The sequence below is a fragment of the Callithrix jacchus genome, chromosome 7 (assembly GCF_049354715.1).
Source record: "Callithrix jacchus isolate 240 chromosome 7, calJac240_pri, whole genome shotgun sequence".
Lineage (NCBI taxonomy): Eukaryota > Metazoa > Chordata > Mammalia > Primates > Cebidae > Callithrix > Callithrix jacchus.
The window spans coordinates 31,298,030-31,322,047 of NC_133508.1; the positions used below are offsets into that span (position 1 = coordinate 31,298,030).

The 24,018-nt window shown below is 36.5% G+C and overlaps 1 protein-coding gene and 1 long non-coding RNA gene across 50 annotated transcripts in view; one reads left to right on the forward strand and one right to left on the reverse strand.

Moving 5' to 3' along the window:
- ZEB1 (zinc finger E-box binding homeobox 1) overlaps positions 1 to 24,018 on the forward strand; it is a 215,100-nt gene that overhangs the window by 188,536 nt on the left and 2,546 nt on the right. For all 49 annotated transcript variants that reach the window (XM_078329810.1, XM_078329816.1, XM_078329820.1 and 46 more), the window contains 4 exons: positions 7,855 to 8,057; positions 11,720 to 11,825; positions 17,247 to 19,057; positions 21,043 to 21,223. In XM_078329810.1, the coding sequence (XP_078185936.1) occupies positions 8,028 to 8,057; positions 11,720 to 11,825; positions 17,247 to 19,057; positions 21,043 to 21,223 (2,128 nt within the window). In that variant the 5' untranslated portion in view covers positions 7,855 to 8,027. The remainder of the gene's footprint in view (positions 1 to 7,854; positions 8,058 to 11,719; positions 11,826 to 17,246; positions 19,058 to 21,042; positions 21,224 to 24,018) is intronic.
- The window catches only part of LOC128932561 (uncharacterized), a 124,338-nt gene that overhangs the window by 35,799 nt on the left and 64,521 nt on the right, over positions 1 to 24,018 (reverse strand). The gene's annotated exons all lie outside the window — the stretch shown is intronic.

Sequence of the window (24,018 nt, forward strand, 5' to 3'; positions counted from 1 at the left end):
AGTCCACTCTGTTATGAATAGTCAGTGTACAAAGTGTGAAAAATACAATAAAAATGTGTTCAGACTCTCCTGAGAAGAAATAGGCTGTGTTACAGTTTTGGAGGAAAAAACTGTTGTTTCACCAGAAGAAACTAGGTTATCAAATAAATGAAAGGGAAATAGAAAATTTAAATATATGTATATATCTATATAAAAATTTTTATGGGACAAAAGGCTTTGAAGTAACATCACCAAAAGGAAACAATGAAACCTAAAGAAGTGATCCATTATATATATCTAATAAAGGTTAAATCTTTTAAAGTTCATCAGGTCCACATAGTAAAATCGAATTCTAAATTAGTAAACACTTGGATTATAGAATAAGTAGTTAAAACTTACTACTTGCAGATATTTAATGTAATTTAATTAAATGCTAATAAAATATTTTGAAGTATTCTGTCATATCAGCATTTGTTTACATATTCCTTTTCGTAACCAAATAGTATTCAATTATGTGTATATGCCACATTTTTTTCATCCATTTATCCATTGATAGACACTGAGGTTGATTCCCAATCTTCGCTATTGTGAATAGTAATGTAATAAGCATGGGGATCCAGGCATCTCTTTGATATACCAACTTCCTTTGGATAAATACCTAGTAGTGGAATTGCTGGATCATATAATAGTTCTAAGTGTGTTTTGTTGGTTTTTTTTTTTTTTTTTTTTGAGAAATCTTCATACTGTTTTTCACAGTGGCTGTCCTAATTTTTTTTTAAATTTTTTATTGCATTGTAGGTTTGGGGGTACATGTGCAGAACGTGCAAGACAGTTGCATAGGTACACACATGGCAGTGTGTTTTGCTTCCTTTCTCCCCTTCACCCACATTTGTCATTTTTCCCCAGGCTATCCCTCCCCAGCTCCCCCACCCGCCGCTGGCCCTCCCCTTTTCCCCCCAATAGACCCCAGAAATCTTCATACTGTTTTTCACAGTGGCTGTCCTAATTTTCATTCCTAACAACAATGTTCACCATCTTCACCATCATTCATTACTTTTTATAGCAATTCTAACTGAGACGAAATGATACATTATTGTACTTTTGATTTGCATTTCTCTAATGATTAGTGATGGTGAGCATTTCTTCATATATCTGTTGGCCATTTAGATGTCTTATTTTGGGAAATGTTTATTCGTGTCCTTTGCCCACTTTTCATTAGGATTATTTGGGGTTTTTTTAAATCTGTTGAGTAGTTTGTATATTCTGCATATTAGTCCCTTGTCAGATGAGTAGTTTGCAGATATTCACGCTGTTGTTTCCTTTTCTATACAAAAGCTTTTTAGCTTAATATAGTCCCATTTGTCTATTTTTGTTTTTGTTGCATGTGCTTTGGAGGTCTTGGCAATAAAATCTTTGCCTACACCAATGTCCTGAAGTGTTTTCTGTATTTTCTTCTAGTAGTTTTATGGTGTTGTATCTTAAATCTTTAATGTATCTTGAGTTGATTTTTGTATGTGGTGAGAGATAGGGGTCCAGTTTCATTCTTCGCATATTAATACTCAGTTTTCCCAGCACCATTTATTGAAGAGTGTTTCCTTTTCCCAGTGTATGTTTTTGGTGCCTTTGTCAAAAATCAAATGGCTGTTAATAATGTGGATTTAATTCTGAGTTCTCTATTCTCTTCTACTGGTCTATATGTCCTTTATACCAATGCCATGCTGTTTTGGATACCATAGCCTTGTATTATATTTTGAAGTCAGGTATTACAGTGTCTCCAGCTTTGTTCTTTTAGCTCAGGATTGCTTTGGCCATATTGGGCTTTTGTGGTTCCATAAAAATTTTAGGATTTTTTCTACTTCTGTGAAAAATGCCACTGATATTTTGATAGGGATTGCAATGAATCTGTACTGGCAATATGATCATTTAAAATGATGCTAATTCTTTTGCTTCACGAGCATGGGATGTCTTTCCATTTACTTGTATCTTCTTTCATCAATGTTTTGTAGTTTCTCTTACAGCAGTCTTTTATCTTCTTGGGTAAATTTGTCCCTAGGTATTTTACTTTTTTGTAGCTACTACAAATGAGATGGACTGCTTGATTTATTTCTCGTGTAGTTCATTATTGGTGTATGGAAACACTGCTGATTTTTTATGTTGCTTTTGTATCCTGCAACTTTGAATTTAATTAGCAGATCTAAGAGTTTTTTGTTCTTGTCTTTAAGTTTTTCTAAATATTAGATCATATAATATGCAAAGAAAGACTATTTGACTTTTTTTCCAAATTGGATGCCTTTTATTTCTTTAATTGCTCAATTGCTCTGGCTAGGACTTCCAATACTATGTTGAATAGGAGTGGTGAAGGCGTGGAAATCCTTTTCTGGTTATGCTTCTTAGAAGGAAGTCTGTCAGCTTGTTCCATGTAGTATTAGCTGTGGTTTTGTCATATATGGCTTTTAGTATGTGGAGGTGAACCATCCTTGCATCCCTGGGATAAATCCCATTTGATCATAGTACCTTATCTTTTTGATGCGCTGTTAGGTTTAGTTTGCTAATAGTTGTTGAGGATTTTGTGTCTATATTCATCAGGGATATTGACCTGGATAGTTTTCCATTTTTTGCTTCATCTTTCTCTGGTTTTGGTATTAAGATAGTGCTGGACTTATAGAATGAATTAGGGAGAATTCCCTCCTCTTTAATTTTTTGGAATAGTTTGAAGAGAACTAATATTAGTTCTTTTTTGATAGTTTGGTAGAATTCAGCAATAAACCCCTCCCATCCTGGACTTCACTTTGTTGGGAGATATTTATTATGGATTCAGTCTCATTATTCATTATTGGTCTGTTCAGGTTTTCTATTTCCTTCTAATTTAATCTTGGTAGGCTGTCTGTGTCCAGGAACTTATCCATATCCTCTATGTTTTTTAGTTTTTTCATGTACAGTTGTTCATAATTGTCTCTTTTGTATTTCTGTGGTATTAGTTTTAACTCTTCTATTTTTTATTTGTACCTTCTCTGTTCTTTTCTTAGCCTAGCTAGTGGTTTATCAGTTTGGTTACCTTTTCAAAAACCTAACTTTTGTTTTGTTCTTTGTCGTATTTTTTTAGTCTCCATTTATTTCGTTCTGATTATTATTTCTTTCCTTCTACTAATTTAGGGTTTGCTTTGTTCTTTTCTAGTTCCTTGAGGCACATTGTTAGATTATTTATTTGAAATGTTTCCATTTTTTGATGTAGGTATTTATTGCTATATACTTCCTCTTAGTAGTGCTTTTGCTGTATTTCACAGATGTTGGTATATTCTGTTTTGATTTTAATTTTCATTTAAAGAATTTTTTAAATTTCCTGCTTACTTTCTTTCTTGACCCAGTGGTAATTCAGAGGCATGTTGTTTAATTTTCATGTGTGTGTACCATTTCCAAAGTTCCTCTTATTATTAAAATCTAGTTTTATTGCATTGTGGTCCAAAAGCAACTTGGTATGATTTTGATTTTTTAAAATTTCTTGAGCCTTGTCATGTGTGCCAACATATAGTCTATCCTAATGTATGTTCTAAGTGCTGATGAGAAGAATATGTATCCTTTAGTAGTTGGATAAAATGTTCTGTAAATGTCTCAGGTCCATTTGGTCTAAAATGCAGTTTAAATTCAGTGTTTCTTTGTTAAGTGTCTTTCTACATGATCTGTCTAATGCTGATAGGGGTGCTGAAGTCCCTATTATTGTATTAGAGTCTCCCTTTAGGTCTAATATTTCCTTTATATAACCAGGTACTCCAGTGTTAGGTGCATATATGTTAAGAACTGTTATGTCCTCTTACTGAATTGATTCCTTTGTCATTATGTAATGACCTTCTTTGTCTCCTTTTACTGTTTTTGACTTAAACCCTGTCTCATCTACTTATAGCTATTCCTGCTCACTGTGGTTTCCATTTGTGTGGACATCTTTTTCTATCCCTTTACTTTCTATCTATGTGTATCTTTATAGGTGAGATGAATTTCCTGTAGGCAGCACATAGCTGGGTCATAGTTTTTATCCATTCAAGAAATCTGTAGCTTTTAAGTGGAAAGTTTAATCCATTTAAGTTATTATTGATATGTTAGAGCCTATTCCTGTCATTTTATTTATGAATTTCTGGTTGTTTTGTATATCATTTGTTCCTTTATTTTTTACTGATTATTATTGTGATTTAGTAGTTTTCTGTAGTTATAACATTTGAGTTCTTTGACTCTCTTATTTGTACTTGCTATAGCAGTAGGTTTTATATTTTCATGATGGTAGAGATTTTTCTGTCACTTCCAGGGATAAAATTTAAACATTTCTTATAGGGCCAATCTAGTGGTTATGAATTCTCTCAGCTTTTACTTTTGTTTAGGAATGACCTTATTTCTCTTTGATTTATGAAGTATAATTTTGCTGGGTATAATATTCTTGGCTGGCATTGAGAAGATCTTTTTGAATTGAATCTGTCTGGGGTTCGCTGAGCTTTTCTCTATCTGGATGTCTAAATCCTTTGCTTGGCTTGGGAAGTTTCTCACTATTGTTTCGTTAAATATGTTTTGTATCCCTTTTCTTCCCTCTTTGCCTTCTTTTCTGTCCCTTTTCTTTCCTCTTTGCATCAAAAGTCAAATATGTGGTTACTTTATATTATATGCCATGCAGGCTTTGTTCATTGTTTTTTCTTCTTTTTTCTCTGACTAGGTTATTTTAAAAGACCTGACTTCAAGTTCTAAAATTCTTTCTTTTGTTTTACCTAGTATATTGCCGAAGATTTCAGATATGTTTTGTCTTTCATTCAATGAATTCTTCAGCTCCAGAATTTGTTTAGTTCTTTTTTATGATACTTATCTATTTGGTACATTTCTCATTCATATCCTGATTTGTTTTTCTGGTTTCTTTGTGTGCTTTTCTTTGTTTTCTTGTATTTCACTTCACTTTTTAAAGATCATTATTTTGAATCTTTTTCCAGGATTTTATAAATTTATTTTTGATTGGAATCTGTTGCTGGATAATTATTGTATTTCTTTGGAGGTGTCATATTTCCTTCCTTTTTCATGTTTCTTGTGTTCTTACATTGATATCTATACATCTGGTATAATAGTCAATTATTCTAGTTTTTTTTTGGATTTGGTTTCATGGGGGAGGACTTTTTCTGAAGATATATCCATGCTGTTGGTTGGGTAGGACACTGTGGCTTTGATTCTGGGTGAGTATGGTAGTGTAATTTTTGTGTGATATCTTTGGTTATAAATAGTGTGAGTAGGGTCTGTGCTTTCCTCATTGTCTTAGGGTGCAATTGTTACTGGAGTCTGAGGTGAGGTTTAGCTGGGATAGGGATGCCAGGTCGACCATTCCTTGGGCCCTAGTGGTGGCAGTAACAGGCTTATAGTACCTGTCCTTAGACCACAGGGTGGCATACTGACATCTTGTTTTAGCAGGTCTAGGTGGTTTGCTTGGGTGCTGGTAGTGGACTTGGTAAGCTGGGCAGTTGGGCAGGTTCTTGGGCTTCTGGGCAGTGAATGTCACTTGGGCAACAGCAGTAACAGTGGCAGGACAACCCTCTGGTTCCATAGTGGTTCACACTGGTGTTGCAGTGACTGCAATGGGCTGGGTGGGTCAGTCCCCAGACCTACTGGTTGTGCATGCAGGATGGTGCCAGCTGTGGTGATATGATAGTAGCAGTTTGGGTGGACCCAACCTCAGGCCTCTAGGAGGAGTGTTCAGGTGACAGTGTTGGACTGGGCTGGGTGATCCCCATGTCCCTGGGTAGCATGCTCTGGAACTGGGGAAGAGGTAAGCTGGGCCAGATAGACCTGTCCTCAAGCCCCTTGGTGGTGTTTGTAGGCACTGGCTATGATGGCAAGGGCAGGATGATACCAGGCCACCAGCAGAGTGCTCAGGTAAGGACATCAGTGGTTACACTGTGGTCTTCCTACTAGGGAGGGCAAGGTTGCTCTCAGTGGCAGCAGCTATAGAGAGGGAGCTGGAAAGTGTGTGCTTTAACCCCACATAGCAGCTGTGGATGGGACAGCCTGTCCGTGGGGCCCTTTTAGTAAATTCGGTGGCAGCTCAGCTGCTAAGGAAACTGGGGACACTGCCAGTGGCTAGCACTTTGTCCCCAGTGCTTGCAGCCCACAGTGACAGCAACCTGTTGGGGAATCTGTCCTTGGGTCATGTAAAAGTATGTGCAGCAACTCTGCTAGGGATGATAATGGTCACTGCCACAGGCTCACACTTCAGCCCTGGCAGCCGCAACCAGCATCAGTGGTGGTTGTGAAGTGGGGTATGTTAGTGGGGCTCCAGGCATGTGGAGATGCAAGGGCTTTTGGGTCCCAGAACAGGATGCAGTCTGGTGGGGGCTGGGCTTTCAAAATAGTGCTGTGCTGCAGCTACTTAGAACTCAGAGAGTATACAGACCCAGCATAAGCTCTGTCTTCGAAGCAGTGTTGTCATGTGGTCTCCAGGTACCTCCCTGTATTAGTCTCAGAGCCTACAGTGGTCAAGGGGTTCTCCCATGGCTAGGTCTGCAGGAGTCCATGGTGGGAATGTGAACCGCTGGGAATCTCTCACTTACTCTTTCCCTGCATTATAGAGAGTCTTTGCAGGTTGCCTCACTTCCTTCTTCCTTACTTGAGGTGTTTCCTGTCACTTTTCTGTCGAATTCCAGTGTCCTTTCTTAGATCATCTATGTGAAATGTGATTACCTACTGATTTTGGTTCTTCCTTGTAGAGAAGGTGAGTACCAGATACCTCTATTCAGCCATCTTGAAGCCCCAAGCCCCTCTTGTGACAATTTGACTAGCTATTTAGCATTTAGGTGCTCAGTCTATTATTTGCAGCCTGGTCCTTGAGCAAGACACTTAATTTATATAGACTTGAATAAAAATAGTATATGTTTAGAAAGAACTTGGAAATTTTATGAAATTATCTTTGGTGGTTTGTTTTTCCATAGTGAATTCAGAATGAAAGCAGAGATGATATTTACAAAAAGATTTCACCTAGTAACTTACTTCATTGAAGAAATGTCCAATATGGAAAACTACTCTTAAATTATAATAATTGGCAAAATATTACATTTTAGGATTGTCAGGTTTAGACAGCTCCAAGTGTAAAAATAAAGTTCATTCAGTAAACTCTAATTTATTCAGAATGCCTTTGTTTTCTAAAAGCTATATATATTCATACATATACAGTTATAGAGCAGATTTGCCAGTGATTTTCAATAGGGGAAATTGCAAGCAGGGTCATGCATGGGATGTGATTATGTAGCACGCTTAGATCTGGCCCCCATCAGTCTTTCCTCCCCCACCTCACACACATTCTTTTTGGTCTGAATTTAGTCCTATGGCCACACCTACCTGCAAGGGACTTTTGGAAACATAGTCTGTATACCATTTACTCTGAGGACAATGACTTGGTAGTTTTATTTTCAAAATCAGAGGAATAAACATTAAATAAATAATGATACCATTGCTACCAATAGAAAGACTCTGTTGTAGAGCACAATTCCCTTTTAATATATATACATTTTACAAAGGCAACCTACATTCTAGTTTTACTTTTGTTTTCTTTTCTAGCTAATCATATGACAAAAGGGAAGAAATATGGTTTAGGGGAAAAGATGGGTCTTGGAGGTCAACAGCCCGTATTTGAATCCTTACTTTTCATCATTTTCTGGCTCTGTGACTTTTAAGTTGTTTAACCTTCCTGGGCATCAGTGTTCTGTCTCTTATAAAATAGAGATGAGTATAATTGTATTGTTTTGAGGATCAAATATAAAGTGGGTAGCACAATATCTGGAACACAGCATAGGGACTCAGTGGAAACTTTGGTAATAATTTCTGAATGTTTCCAGTTTAAAATATATGATCTTTATTTTACAGGAACACCAGATGCATTTTCACAATTACTCACCTGTCCATATTGTGATAGAGGCTATAAACGCTTTACCTCTCTGAAAGAACACATTAAATATCGTCATGAAAAGAATGAAGATAACTTTAGTTGTTCCCTGTGCAGTTACACCTTTGCATACAGAACCCAACTCGAACGTCACATGACATCACATAAATCAGGAAGAGATCAAGTAAGTGCAATGACTGAGAGTTCACTAACTTTCCAGATTTTAACAACTCAGCCCTCAATGGAAGGTAAAGATTTTAATATATTTAAAAGTCAAAAGGGTATACAAAACAGCACTATGTCTCCAGCCTTATAAAAGTAAAAATGATTATGAATTTGATTCCTGAGAGTAAAAACCACATACAAACATTATTTTAGAGGTAACTCAGAATTTTTTCAGGTAAGAGCCTTTCCATCTTGATTTAATAATTACTTTGCTTATGCCATAACAGATAATTCTTCAAGTTTAAAAGATTTTGTTACATTCTATTAAAATGTTCAGTGTAGGAAAAATAAGTACTATATAAACCACATTATACTAACCAAATTGCCAAGAAAGTCAAATAAAAAAATTTAATTACCTTTGAACCAGTGACTATTTATTCTCAGTATAAGCTACTGTGGGGTTTTTTTTTTTTCCCATAGTAAAGGGAGTTGCCGCCTCTAAAAATCTAAAGTTTAGATTTTTTTTTATTCTGAAGACTCAATTTTCATATGGTTTATTTTACTTCTATGTTACTGTGCCTCAGTTTTTAGAAGTATAAACTAAGACTATTTTGTAACTATAAGTTACATTTAAACTGCTGGTTCTATATTTAGGATTAAAGTCAAAAAAGCTTTTACCAATTGTTCTTCTTTAACAAAGTCCTGGTAACTATCAAGTATCTACAATCAAATTAATATTGCCTTAATTCTAACTTTAAAAATTAAATAAACGTTCAACCACACAGGGTTTGTGAGGGTATATGTTGGAGTTAGGGCATATTTCCAGTTTTTACATCACAGAATGATGTATCTCTACATAACTGAACTCTGCCCTATGGATGTACCTAATATGTGTCACATATCCCATAGAAAACAAGTTAGAACATTTGCTAAGGTGATGGCTAGGCCAAACAAATTTTGTAACAGAAAAAGAATTGACTGAGCAGAGTTAACCTATCTCCTTAGTACTTTGGCAACAGTACTTACGAAATAACAAGATAAGAGGAGGTTGGTAATGAGGGAGAACAGAACCAAGATTTTATAGGTAAATGGTTAAGTCCATGGAGGAGCACTTGAAACAGGCGAGAGCTCCAAGAGAAGGACAAAATTGATACAGAGAAGGGACTACTGAAGACAAACACCGTCTGCTTCCAAGTGCCCCTATTAATGAATCTTATCAGAGACACACAGCAGAAGAGTGTGTTTTATACCTTAGACCTCTGACGTGGCAATAGTATCAACAGGGCTTGGGAAAGAGCCTACTCGCGTGACATTCACAAAGCAGACCCATCCTGCAGCTGCTGCCACCATATTCCTTCTGCTCCAAGGGCCGTCGTGAAAGGAAAGGACGGGTTGAACTGGTGGTGAAAGCAGAAGATGCCATTTTAAAAACAAATTCTAAAATCTTTGATGAGCATGAAAACCAATTCTGTGATGATTTTTCCAGTGGGTGCAAACATAGTAGGTTTTATATATAAACCATGGCTCAGAATAAGGTCAGGAAGGAGCTGTGATAAATATGGGAACCAGTAATGTGAGGAAATATAACTAGAAGGTCTTGGAAACAATTTAGTTTGCAAGGCAGTGAACTCAAAGGTAGAATGTCTATTTTGCTGGCCCTTGAGAATCACACTGTGACTAACAAATAAGTATTTTCAAGTTTTCCTAACTTACTTATTCAACAAACATTTGCCTTTCTGTTATGTGTGAGGGCCTCTTCTGGATGTTAAAGGCACAGTAGTGAAAAAGAAAGTCCCTGAGAGTAGGGACCATACATTAGTAGATTATATCAAACAGAAATAAAATGGTAAGTAGGTACTATGAGGAAATACAGCAGGATAAGAGGATAGAAAGTGATGAAAGCTGCTAGGTTTCACAGAAAAGGGAGACTTTTCTGAGAATGGGACAGCTGAATATAGTGAAGGAGCCAGTCATGGAATACTGAGGAAGGGCACTCCAGTCAGAGGAAACCACAGAACAGAAGAAAGCCTTGAGGCCAGAATCTGCCGGGCTCGCCCTGAGAACAGCAGAGGCCAGTGTGAAAGAGAAAAAGGTAACGCCAGAGAGGTATTGGGGGCTGAATATTATAGGTCCTTCTGTCAGCCAAGATAAAGACTTTGGGTTGTATTTTAAAGTGCAGTGGGGAAGCCTGTCAAGGATCCTGGAATTTTTAATTTTTATTTTTAAGGGAACACTGATTGTTGGATGATAGATCAAGAGAGACAAGAACAGAAGCAGGGAGAACATTTAGAGACTTTTGCTATAATCAAAGCCAGAGGTTTTGGTGGCAGACAGATAAGATTGTTGGCTTCAGAATATCTTCATATTCCATGCTTGCTGATGGAATAGATGAGGGTACTTGAGTAAGAAGGTAATGAAGAATAATTCCAAAGTTTTTAAGGCCTAAGCTATAACCAAATAAATAAGGGAGCTAGTCACAGAGATAGGAAATACTAGAGAAGGAGCTGGTTTGCAGGAGGGAAATTAAGAGTTTGGTGTTAATCATGCTAAGTTTCAGATGCTATCACCTTCCAGCTGGCAATATCAAAGAAGAGTCTGGAGTTCAGGAGAGAGGTTTAGAGATACAAATTTGGGAGCTGTCACCATATATTTGGTATTCTAAGCCATGGGTCTGGATGAAGTAGGACCTGATAGAGAATAAGTACGCATTCTCTTTCTTCCCTGTAAAAAAGACGAGGAAGGGATATTCCAGCTGGGAGAGCATGAAGCAGCAGTTGAGTTAAGCCATTAAAGGATGAGTAGAATCTTAGTAGTCAGAATTACGTGAAAACACAGTGAAGGAGTAAAGAATCATGTAAACCAAAGACAAGAGATAGGAGCAATATGTATGCAAAAAACTATGGCTCACTAATGACTGAGGTGGACTTGTCAGAGAAAACTGGTGAAGAATCATCTTGGAAACTCAGAGACTATAATCTTGGAATCTGTAGACTCTGAATCTTTATTGAGGGGTTAATGGGAATCCTTCAGAGGTTTATGAGAAGGGGTTAATAGAATTCAATTCAAGCAATGTTTTTGTAAGATTAATATAAGTATGAAGAATACATTTGAAATATACAAAAATGGGAATTTGATAAACCAGACAGAAAGCTATTATAATAATCCACATTTGGCTGAAACAAATGGAGGTATTTTTTTAATCATCAGATTAAAGTACATTTTGGAAATATCAAATGGAAGAGACAGGATAAAGTACAGGAAAAAGCTTGTCTTCTATTCAAGACCTTGTTCTATCGAGTGCGTGAGCTTTACACAGGTTATTCAGTATTTGTGGACAGTTTCTATATTTATAAATTGGAGTGCAAACAAATTAACCTCTAAGTTCCTAGAAAGTATATATTACTTTATTTTTGCTAATTTTGAATACTGTTTAATAAAGGATGAACTCTGATACTTTAAATTAGAAAGTTGATATTTTTCTGTATCAAATTCTGTCCCCACTATCACTATCCTTTTTGGTAATAATTTCAAGAGTTAGATTTTTGTGACTGCTACGATTTGAGATCTTTAAGAAACAAAAACAATCATCAGGCTCACAAAAAATGTTACTCTTAGCAGATTGGATGTTCTTTAGTCTAAAGATGTTTGCTTTACAAATAAAATACCAATTCTTCCTTACAGAGACATGTGACGCAGTCTGGGTGTAATCGTAAATTCAAGTGCACTGAGTGTGGAAAAGCTTTCAAATACAAACACCACCTAAAAGAGCACTTAAGAATTCACAGTGGTAAATATTTTTTTTCTTTCTACACTCTGAATATCATAGCATATGTGGTAATAAATAAATCTGTCACAACATGTAATCTATGTACATGATCAGAAACTCCTTGCATTTCTTTTGGCATACACTAATCGGGAGAAATTTTATATATATGTTTTATTAGAGTCTTCAACTTTGACTAAAGTGTATCAAATTAATATATAGTATGACATACTCCAGATTTCCTAATCAGAAGATAATATAGTATATTTTGGTAAGTATAACCTGAAATGCATTAGCTTTCTAATTAATGTAAATGTCATCGCCTCATTTGACAATTAACAGGGGAATGAAAGAGAGTTTAGAGATACAATTTGCACAAGAGAATAAGGAAGTGAAGATATCCTTTATGTGAGAAAAGTAGAAATGGAACTCAAGATTGGAAAATATTGGAGAAGTTATATGGAGGCAATGAGAGGGGGTGAAAGGAGTATAACAGTAATGAGAATATAAAAGAAAAATGTGCTTTCCCACCATCTTCACCTTTCTATTCCATGCCATTCTCTAAATTATTACTTACAAGGTTAATATTATTATGTGATGAAAGTGTTGTGTCTATTTTAGGAACTCAGAGTAAACAGAGATCTATATTTCCATTTCTTTGGAGACTCTACTTGAACAAAAGTGCAAAAGGAAAACTTGCTAACATCTCACAATGCCCTATGACATCTGTTTATCTCCTGATAAATTTTGATATGTTATTTTAGATTTAAGTAATTTTAATGAAAAAATTACTAACCATGAATGGGAAATGTGAGTGTTTGCACATTGCTTATTTTGTGAAAATTATGTATTGGCATTCACATTTTACAAATATCTTCCTACAAAAAAGGTATACTTGGATAGCTTTGTGAAGTGTGGTTGGTGATACTTACATTTTATTTTGAAACTGCATTTCTAAAAGTTTTACTGTATTGTTCATTGAGGTTAACCCTCAATGATAAATGTGCTGAAGTTACCACTTGAAAATGCTCAAACCAAGATCCTTACCAAAACATTTATTTTCATACATTGATTAATGTTTCTGAAAAGTAGAGGTTGTCTTTTGCAGCCTACTACAATATCATATTTCTTAGCTCCTATGCTATTGAACAGTTTTTATCAATAATAATATATTTTAACAACCTACCTTCTTATTAGAGATGATTTAAAGTTGTAATAGAGATATAGCTAATTCAAAAGGGATTTTTAAAGGTTGAAATCAGAGCAGAGGAAGGAAAATAAAATTAACAGTAAGATTTATATATATAATGAGTCATATTCATTTTGTCATATTTCAGTTATATAGGAAGATTTATCAGATTTATAAATAATACAAAGTTGGAAAGCATAAATCAGAACAAGGATTGAAATACTGGTCTAGAAATAAGAAGTTGAAAGTTAAGCATTGATATTTAAAAATAAGTTTCAATCAAGTAGTAAATTTGAATGGCCCAGAGCTTAGTATGAGCTGACTGTAAGCTTTTGAGCAGTAGCAGCAAATGCAAGTTTACACCAGATCATGGAACACAAAACTCCCACTGTACTCAGCACTGTCAATTCATTATGTACTTATTTCTATCTTGTTTTTAAAACCATCTAATATGAGGTTTGTATACCTTTAATATAGCAAGTAATTTTAATTTAAAAATATGTAAGAAAAATTGAAGCAAGACTCACATGAAATAAATTGTAGGGGGGAAAATGAACACTGTGAAATGCCATACATATGCTGGAAGTGGACTACAAATTAGGCTCTAAGGTTTAGGAAGTAAGAAAACAACAATCAGTAACCAAGACTCAGGTTGTCTGTAAGTTAAAAAAAAAAAAATCAGTTGCTAGCAGAAGGACTATTCTTCCCTTCTGATACCAAGGCCATAGAAAATTATATTCCTTGGAACAACATAAAAAGACAAGAGCAAAACAGAAGTTATATAATCCTCAGAAATATCCTTAACATAAAACAGCAGAGAATTGATAGGGTTTCTTTTTTAAATCAGATTATTCAATAGAAGCCAGTGATAGTTCACCAAAGTGTGATTTAAGAAGCATTGCTCCAGAGTGGCCACATAGATATCGTTTAAGTATATAGCTCTGTGACGGTCTGGTTTATTATAAGAGAAGATTTTTTAGCAAAGGCTACCCAAAATGTCATCTCAGGACTGGTACCAGTCTGCAAAACATGTGTTACTCATTCGTGAAGAGATAAGTACAGAAATTGAGAGTAAGCATTTAGCATTTATTATACCAAGACTTTGTGATATTTTATTATATTTTATAAAATATTGGTCCACAGTAGATTGGAAGTTTAAAACAAAAAACAATCAAACAAAATCAATTGGTTTTTCACCACAAATAGTTTGAAAACCTCTGCTTAGAGTATCTAATAATGGATGAACTGAATATCCTTTAGGAAACCTCCATAACTTTCTTTTCAGATGACTTTTTAAAAGATGTTGAAGATCAGGATCCAAAACTTATACTCTCTAAAATTACCTATGTTGTTAAATACACTGATACCCAAAAAATTTTGATCATGACCCTATGCAGAACCATGTGTGTTAATAATTAATTGATTCTACATGTAAGAATTGAGCTGTTTGAGGGAAGGCCACCAGACCTCCACTCAGATTAGAAACAAAAGAACACCTGCACATGGCTGTGATCCGCCCCCAAAAATAATTGCCATGGTCTTAGTAATTTTTGCCTGGAAAATTTTTATATCAGATACAGCCAAACACCCACCTCAGCCATTAAAATGTGTGTGTGTGTGTGTGTGTGTGTGTGTGTGTGTGTATATACATAGTATACCAAACTTTTTTGAGTAGTAAAACTTCCTGATGTAACCTTCAAGTTAAACTAGTTGCAAACCCTAACCTTGATAAATTAGGTGATATGCCTAAGCTATAAACAATAAAGCTATGAAGCTAGAAACAGGGAGTTTTATATATAGTGACTTTGGCTTCAGAATAATTGTTCTGTAGACTTTCTTTCTGGCAACAATAAAATATCAAGGTAAATTTTTTAATAATAATGATAACTAGCACTGGATCCTTAGCTATGTACAACCACGTTAGTTATTTGTATGCATTAATTCTTACAGTGCTCAGGATAACCCTGTGGTGTAGATTCTATTATTTTCTTCTTTTTACTGATGAGAAAATTGAGGCTCAGAGGTCTTAATTAACTTGTCCAGGGTCACTCAGCTAGTACATAGCAAAGCTAGGGCTGTGATGTAGTCATCCTGACCCAAAGTCATTCCCTTACCTACCATTCTCCTCTGTCTCCCTGTTTTAAAAAATGAAATAGTCTATATTACAGATGTTTATCTCTCTAGTGTCTCTAGTAGGAAAATAAGCATGTAGTTCATGTAAAAATGTTATCAAGTAACTAAAAATGTTAAAATAGATATATTAGAATATATTCCTTATTTTACCCCCACTGGAAACTTCTGTCTGATGTATTTTGAGCATTGAATCCTATTCCAGGCATTACATTGGAAAAATATTGATAAATTGGAGAATATCCAGAGGTGGGTTAACAAGCAGGTAAGGGTTCTGAAAACCACATCGTGTGCAGAATGTTTGAAGGACCTAGGAATATTTAACCTGCATAAGAGAGTTTGGAAATACAGCAGCTCTTGATCCATGTGAAGGTCTGGCTTTAGAAGAAAAGTTATACTTGTTCTGTGTGGCATCAGAAGGACAAATTAGGGAACTAGACATAGCAAGCCGACTGGCTCAAACTCAACCCATCTCTTAGTAGAATTGTCTTTTTAAAAAGGAACTAGTATTTGTTAAGAGCATACTAACAGTTTTGCTGTATAATTTCATATAGCCCCTACAACAGTCCAGTGAGAATATATCTGCATTTGCACGTTGAAAAACTGAGGCTTAGAAAGGTTAAAAAAACAGTATGTGATAGAGTCAGGATTTGAACCCAAATCCATGGACCTCAGCAGAACCAGACGAGACCCTCTTGTGTGGGGTTTTACAGCAGGTCATAACTCCCCTTTTATTGAAGGGGCTCAAACAGAAACTAGCTGGTTGATGGTGAAATGAACTCTTTATTGAAAGGAGGCTATACTACAATAAATCTCTTAAATCTCTTCCAATTCTTACACATATTCTTCAAATAATTTTATTTCTGAGAAAATATAACTCACATTTTAAAACGTGATAGCCTTGAAGTTACTGTTGAAGCAATTGTTAGCAGGGCTTAAAGTGACTTCCTCACTGCTTTTAGTTATTAGAAAAGGAGATGGAGAGCTTTATTTTGATACTAAGTAGACAAATCAGTGTCATTACATCTTATTATACAACAATTAGCCATTCATTCATCCAAAAAAGGTTTAATGAGCATCTTTATGACCTATGTTTTGATGGGTGCAAGGAATAAATGGCTCACAGGCTCTTTTCAAGTATGTTCAAAGAACTCACAGGTTGTTCACAGGCTGCTGCCTTACTGAAGCTTATAGTCTGTAACCTTTAAATTATAAATTAGTGAACTATAGCTTAAAACTCAAGTGAAAAATTAAGTTTGTAGGAAAATATTCCATTTAGCTCAGTGCTTTCAAAACTTTCTAACAAAGTATCCCTAACAGCCAAAGAGAATAAATTCCTTGTACCCCATAGAGTCTAGGGAAGTAGCTTGAGGGAAGCCTCCACAAGCAAAAGGCTACTTTGATAGTGTGTGGCTTTTCCTAGTAAGTCACAACATTGTGTTTTTCTCTATCATATAATCTGTTTTGATTAAAAAAAAAAGTGTTTTATCATATCCACTGTCACTATAATTGAAACTACAAGGTGCTTTGCATACTCCCTACAGTGTTTATCCTGGGGGGTATATACATTCCAGTTTAATAAGCTAATGCTTATAGAATATCTTAAAGTTTTCCTCCCATTAGAGAAAAAGTATTTTCAAGAAAGCCCTGTGGGTACAGGAATTTTTGTTAATCAAAGATACATATTCATACTCGTTAAAGTCATATGGGACATTTTACTTATTTTTCTTTAATATTAATTTCTCCTACAGATGGTTGAGTAAAATATAGAAAATTATATAGGTCAGTGAAAAAGGATAAGAAAAAAACATACTTGAAAGAGTAGAATGTAATTATTTTTGGTACTTGAGAATTATTTGACATTATAAAGGTTGGCAGAAATATTCTACACATATGCTGAGAATATTCCATGACTGGTTAGCAGAACATATACCTCAGACTCAGTTATTGGTGTTTGTCACATTTATCTAGGTTTTGAAACTAAAAAGATGATTCTAAATGAAATTCTATCACAAGCATGCATGGCAGTCTCCTTTATAAAATTGATACTGCTTGTTTTAGGGAAATGAGGAAACATAAAAACTTATATGTAATAATTCAGTGAATGTAACTTTTTTGTTGTTTAGGAGAGAAGCCATATGAATGCCCAAACTGCAAGAAACGCTTTTCCCATTCTGGTTCCTATAGCTCACACATAAGTAGTAAGAAATGTATCAGCTTGATACCTGTGAATGGGCGACCAAGAACAGGACTCAAGACATCTCAGTGTTCTTCACCGTCTCTGTCAGCCTCACCAGGCAGTCCCACACGACCACAGATACGGCAAAAGATAGAGAATAAACCCCTTCAAGAACAACTTTCTGTTAACCAAATTAAAACTGAACCTGTGGATTATGAATTCAAACCCATAGTGGTTGCTTCAGGAATCAACTGTTCAACCCCTTTACAAAATGGGGTTTTCAGTGGTGGTGGCCCATTACAGGCAACCAGTTCTCCTCAGGGCGTGGTGCAAGCTGTTGTTCTGCCAACAGTTGGTTTGGTGTCTCCCATAAGTATCAACTTAAGTGATATTCAGAATGTACTTAAAGTGGCAGTAGATGGTAATGTAATAAGGCAAGTGTTGGAGAATAATCAAGCCAATCTTGCATCCAAAGAACAAGAAACAATCAATGCTTCACCCATACAACAAGGTGGCCATTCTGTTATTTCAGCCATCAGTCTTCCTTTGGTTGATCAAGATGGAACAACCAAAATTATCATCAACTACAGTCTTGAGCAGCCTAGCCAACTTCAAGTTGTTCCTCAAAATTTAAAAAAAGAAAATCCAGTTCCTACAAACAGTTGCAAAAGTGAAAAGTTACCAGAAGATCTTACCGTTAAGTCTGAGAAGGACAAAAGCTTTGAAGCAGGGGTGAATGATAGCACTTGCCTTCTGTGTGATGACTGCCCAGGAGATATTAATGCACTTCCAGAATTAAAGCACTATGACCTAAAGCAGCCTACTCAGCCTCCTCCACTCCCTGCAGTAGAAGCTGAGAAGCCTGAGGCCTCTGTTTCATCAGGTACTGGAGATGGCAATTTGTCTCCCAGTCAGCCACCTTTAAAGAACCTCTTGTCTCTCCTAAAAGCATATTATGCTTTGAATGCACAACCAAGTGCAGAAGAGCTCTCAAAAATTGCTGATTCAGTAAACCTACCACTGGATGTAGTAAAAAAGTGGTTTGAAAAGATGCAGGCTGGACAGATTTCAATGCAGTCTTCTGAACCATCTTCTCCTGAACCAGGCAAAGTAAATATCCCTGCCAAGAACAATGATCAGCCTCAATCTGCAAATGCAAATGAACCCCAGGACAGCACAGTAAATCTACAAAGTCCTTTAAAGATGACTAACTCCCCAGTTTTACCAGTGGGATCAACCGTCAATGGTTCCAGAAGTAGTACACCATCCCCATCACCTCTAAACCTTTCCTCATCCAGAAACACACAGGGTTACTTGTACACAGCTGAGGGTGCACAAGAAGAGCCACAAGTAGAACCTCTTGATCTTTCACTACCAAAGCAACAGGGAGAATTATTAGAAAGGTCAACTATCACTAGTGTTTACCAGAACAGTGTTTATTCTGTCCAGGAAGAACCCTTGAACTTGTCTTGCGCAAAAAAGGAGCCACAAAAGGACAGTTGTGTTACAGACTCAGAACCAGTTGTAAATGTAATCCCACCAAGTGCCAATCCCATAAATATCGCTATACCTGCAGTCACTACCCAGTTACCCACAATTGTGGCCATTGCTGACCAGAACAGTGTTCCATGCTTACGAGCGCTAGCCGCCAATAAGCAAACGATTCTGATTCCCCAGGTGGCTTACACATATTCAACTACAGTCAGCCCTGCAGTCCAAGAAGCACCCTTGAAAGTGATCCAGCCAAATGGAAATCAGGTAAAAAAAAAAACCCACCCTGAACCTGGCTAGTAAAATGCTGTTTGACTAATTTCAGTTAATTTTGTCTAATATATATCAGTCCTGTAGAGCCAACTAGGTTATTACAAATTTTCATTTTTTTTTAAAGGATCAGTGTTTGCTTTAACTTTTCTGGCATGATGTCTTCAGTTGGTTGTTTGCTAATCCAAGGTACTGTTACCAGTGTAAAGTCTGAAATATTATTCTGTGAAAGATAATTTATAAGTCTCAGCTAACAACCTGTTTGAAGTTGAAATAGTAATTGGATTTGTTTTTATAGCTAAATTCCTAAAATTAGTAATAGTTTCTACCTTGATTACAGTCAATACTAAATGAAAATATGTTCCTATTCACAGGTTCACACCAGGCAAACTTACCACTTTTATATACTAATACATCTGTTTACGAAAGGTTTTAATTAAATAAACAGGAATTAAGTATACAAAGAAAGCATCTGTGACTTCACTGATCATTTCATGAACTGTGCATAAACAGTGTTCAGTCATTATATATATGAGGAAATGTGACTGTGAACCTCCATATGCATTTTCCTCCTTAACTATCGCTAGTATTTACCAGAACAGTTTTATTCTGTCCAGGAAGAACTCTTGAACTGGTCTTGCCCCAAAATTCATAATAGTTTTGGATAGGGCTGTTGAACGCCTCATTGGCTAGTCTTTTTCCATGTCACTGATGTTGATGTTTTCCCATTTCTTTCCGTTGATTTCTGATGGAATCAAATGAATATTAGAGACAAATTTTATCTTTTATGCAAATATTTGGTATAACTAGGTGCAGCTATAATAATTTCCGTATCCTGCTCAAATGTGTATTTTCTGCTTTTGTTTTCCCTTAAATATTCCTACTGATTGGGTTTCCTGGAATTGTGATAACTCCTGAAAAAAAGTCTTGCGTGATCAATGAATTCCTCTAAATTTTTAGTGTATAGAACACTTTGCATGCCTTTGAATAGAAAAAGAGCCATCCTTAGCATTTCATGTAATCACATATCACATGCCTAGATCAAGTAGTGAAAGTAGAATCAAGTTACTTTAGCATCAGGGCTACTCACAAATGACAGGGACAAATGGCTGCACCTCTCTTGCCTCATAAAGCCATAAGAAATGTTGTGAAAAACCTTCAACTTCCAGAAAATTTGTGGGTTTAGAGGTAATGGCATGGAATACTCTAGATAAGGAGAAAGATCTTAGGGGACCCAGTTCCACAACAGGCTCCCTGCAGGGTTATTCTGCCTACATGAGATCCTGCTGCCGAAAATTATCTCCATGAGACTGCCTGGAGTTTCTTTTTATCACACTGGAATTCTAAAGATTCATTTTACCTAGCAGTTATTCCTCTTAAAAAGATAGACCCTTCTGCATTGTTTTTCCATCTTCCTCCTTAGAAAAATGGTAGAGCACACCTCTGTCTTTTTAAGGGGATCATGGAGGTTAAAGGACCGTGAAGTTCTGGAGGATACAATTGAAATACCAGTTTTTAAAAATAGAATGTTAACTTTGACTTAATGAAACCCAGAATGAAAAAATGAAGGCAACTGATGCAGTTAGTAATGAGTGATTAGTTAGCAAACTAATAAGTTAAAGCCTTCTGCAAATTTCTCATAATGATTCACATGAAACCAGGTAAACTCTGTTATTATGTATTTTACATGCTTTCTTTTGGTTGTCTTGCTTTCTTCCAGTACCATTTGAGCTGTAGTTTTGACTGTGTTCGGTCTTTGCTTAGTTTTGACTGTTATCCCCAACCTCACTCTTGGCTTTGTTACCTCCACCTGTGATCTGGCCCCACCCTTGGAGCCCATGTGCAGTGAGGATCACTGTGCTTGCCTTGGGCAAGTCCTTGAAAGTTTAAGTTAAAGTAGTTCTTTATCTCATGCTTTTATGTATATCTTCTGTTTATCTTTTAATGTTAAGTTAAACTTTCTCACACCTTTTTCCCTTTAGGATGAAAGACAAGATACTAGCTCAGAAGGAGTATCAAACGTAGAGGATCAGAATGACTCTGATTCTACACCACCCAAAAAGAAAATGCGGAAGACAGAAAATGGAATGTATGCTTGTGATTTGTGTGATAAGATATTCCAAAAGAGTAGTTCATTATTGAGACATAAATATGAACACACAGGTATGTCAGTGAATACAAACATGTTACAAAGTGTCCAGGATATGATATTCTGGATTATGCAAAATTAAAAAGTAAAGTTTTAGAATTAATTTTCTTTTTTTGCATTGAAACAAGTTCTGGCTCTAGCCACCCAGGCTGGAGTGCAGTGGCATGTGATCTCAATTTTGGCTCACTGCAACCTCCACCTCCTGGGCTCAAGCCATCCTTTCACCTCAGCCTCCTGAGTAGCAGGGACTATAGGCAAATAACCACCACATCAGCCAATTTTTATATAGACAGGTTTTGCCATTTTGCCCAGGCTGGTCTTGAACTAATGAGCTCAAGCCATCTACCCACCTTGGCCTCCCAAAGTGCTGGGGTTACAAGCATGAGCCACCACATTGGACCAGAATTAATTTTTTTATATTTTACTCTCTGATCCTGCTATTTTCACCTGTCAGGCCACTTCTACATGGTACTTAAGGTCTGTGCCTTTCTTTTGGTTTTTTGCTTCGTCTGTCTGTTTTACGACTTAATCCCTTTAAGCTGACACAGCATTTATTCTGTCCACATTCATTTAGTGCAAGCTTATGCTATATTAATAAAAATATAATACATAGTAGCCATTAATAAAAAATATGAGACCAGTGGGCTAAAGTCATAGGGAGACAGGATCTGGCTTCATAAAAGAAAAAGCTGCTTCCTAAGAGTACAGCAGGCTGTCCTGGCAGGCCAAGATCTTTTGTTTTAAGAAAGAAGTTCTGCCTAAGAGGTTAGACTAGATGATTCTAAGATCCTGTAATTCTGCCACAAAATATGCCTCCTTAAGGTTGACTCAGGGATGGCAAACTATGGCTCACAGCCAAATGTGAGCATCCCTCTGTTTTTCTAAGGCCTATGGGGTAAGAATGGTAGTTTTTGTTTTTGTTTTGTTTTACATGTTTAAATGATTGAAAAATATGAAAATAATAATACTTATGACTGATGAAAATTACGTGAAAGTCAAATGTCAGTATCCCTAAATAAAGTGAGTTGGAAGACAGCATCGCCCATTCATTAACATTTTTGTCTGTGTCAGCTTTTATGCTATTCTACAATGGCAGAATTGAGAAGCTGCTATTGAGACCATTTGGCCTGCAAAGCCTTTACTCACTACCCTTTACAGAAAACAGTTGCCAACCCCCTTCCGGTGTATTACTGGTAAATTTTAACACCTGGTTCTCTGAAGGGTGGGGAAACCCTGATTTGTGGTGTTCGCAGCTTTTTGTGGCATAAATACTACCATCAGGGTGGATTTCGAGCTTGAATGTGATGTCAGCTTGCAGAATTCCTGAAAATTTAGCAGTAAACTCTGTGCAGTGAGTACACACTGGCTCCAGCACACTCCTGTGTCTCTCTAACATGGGTTGCCATAGAAGGGGCTGGGTTCATCATGAGCTCTTTAATCTTCTACCAGCTCTTCCTGCCCCCACTACCAGCCATTGTGTCTACAGTATCCATATTTATCTTTCATATTCTTAACTGTTTCAGTGTATTTTTTACTCTTGTGAGAAAAGATATAGAGAATTGTTTTTTCTTTCTCAATCTGTGGATTCATACAGTGACACTTCGGGGAGGGTTCTTGGAGTTAAAACTAGTATTACATAAGAGAAAGTCACATGTCTCAAAACCAGCTTCTTGTAACTCAGTCCTTTGGTTCTCAGAGATCTAAGAAAAGTTAGGAAATCTCCTTCCTCTTCAGGCAAGGGTTAAATATTAGCAAATATCAAAGTGAAAAATATATATGAAAAACTATACTATTTCTAAAATTAAAAATCATTCCTCTTTCTGTTAGTGTTAAACTGCTTGATAGCTCTGAAATTGGACATTATCATTCCTGACTATGATCAGTTGTTACAGTCCTTCTCAGGTCTGGGCAGCAGTACTCCTCTGGCCCATGTATTCTCAGGAAGGTGAATATTGCCCTCACGGGCCAAAACTTGTTGGCGGGGGCAGGAGCAAAAATCTCTGAGATACTACAATGGCTTGTGGTTTTCTAAGGAAGCTCAGTATATACACTGTGTATTTATGAGTTTTACCATATATAAAAAGTATATAGTAAGCACCAAAATTTCATCGGGGCAGAGCTTGTGACTAAGAAAAAAAAGACTCAAAAGGGTCCTTGGCCAGGCACGGTGGCTCACACCTGTAATCCGAGTACTTTGGGAAGCTGAGGTGGGCAGATCACAAGGTCAGGAGTTAGATACCGGCCTGGCCAACACGGTGAAACCCTACTAAAAATCCAGAAATCAGCCAGCATAGTGGCAGGTGTCTGTAATTCCAGCTACTCGGGAGGCTGAGGCAGGAGAATCACTTGAAACCAGAAGGCGGAAGTTGCAGTGCACCACTGCACTCTAGTATGGGTGAAAGAGCAAAATTCCATTTCAAAAAAAAAAAAGAGGGGGAGGGGGTCCCACTGGTGGTGATAATGAAGAACACAAGGTGAGCAGCATGTCTGTCCCTGTCTGCCCTCACTGTGCTCATGCACTGCAGGCATCTCCTCCCAGCTGCACTTGGCCCGTTTTCCACCTCACTGTCATGATGCTTGTATTTTTGGCATTTCAAACTCATGTTGTTCCCATTGACCTAATCATCTGCACAGCAGAGTGTAGAGCACTACATTTTTTAATATAAAGGACAAACCAAATTGCAGTATTATATTACAAACAGCTTGGGACCTGAAGTGTTTTAAAAATGAAACTAATAACCCTCTCCTTTCTACAACCTGAAGTACCCCAAAAACCATATAAGGATTTTATTTGCTGAATACCACCATT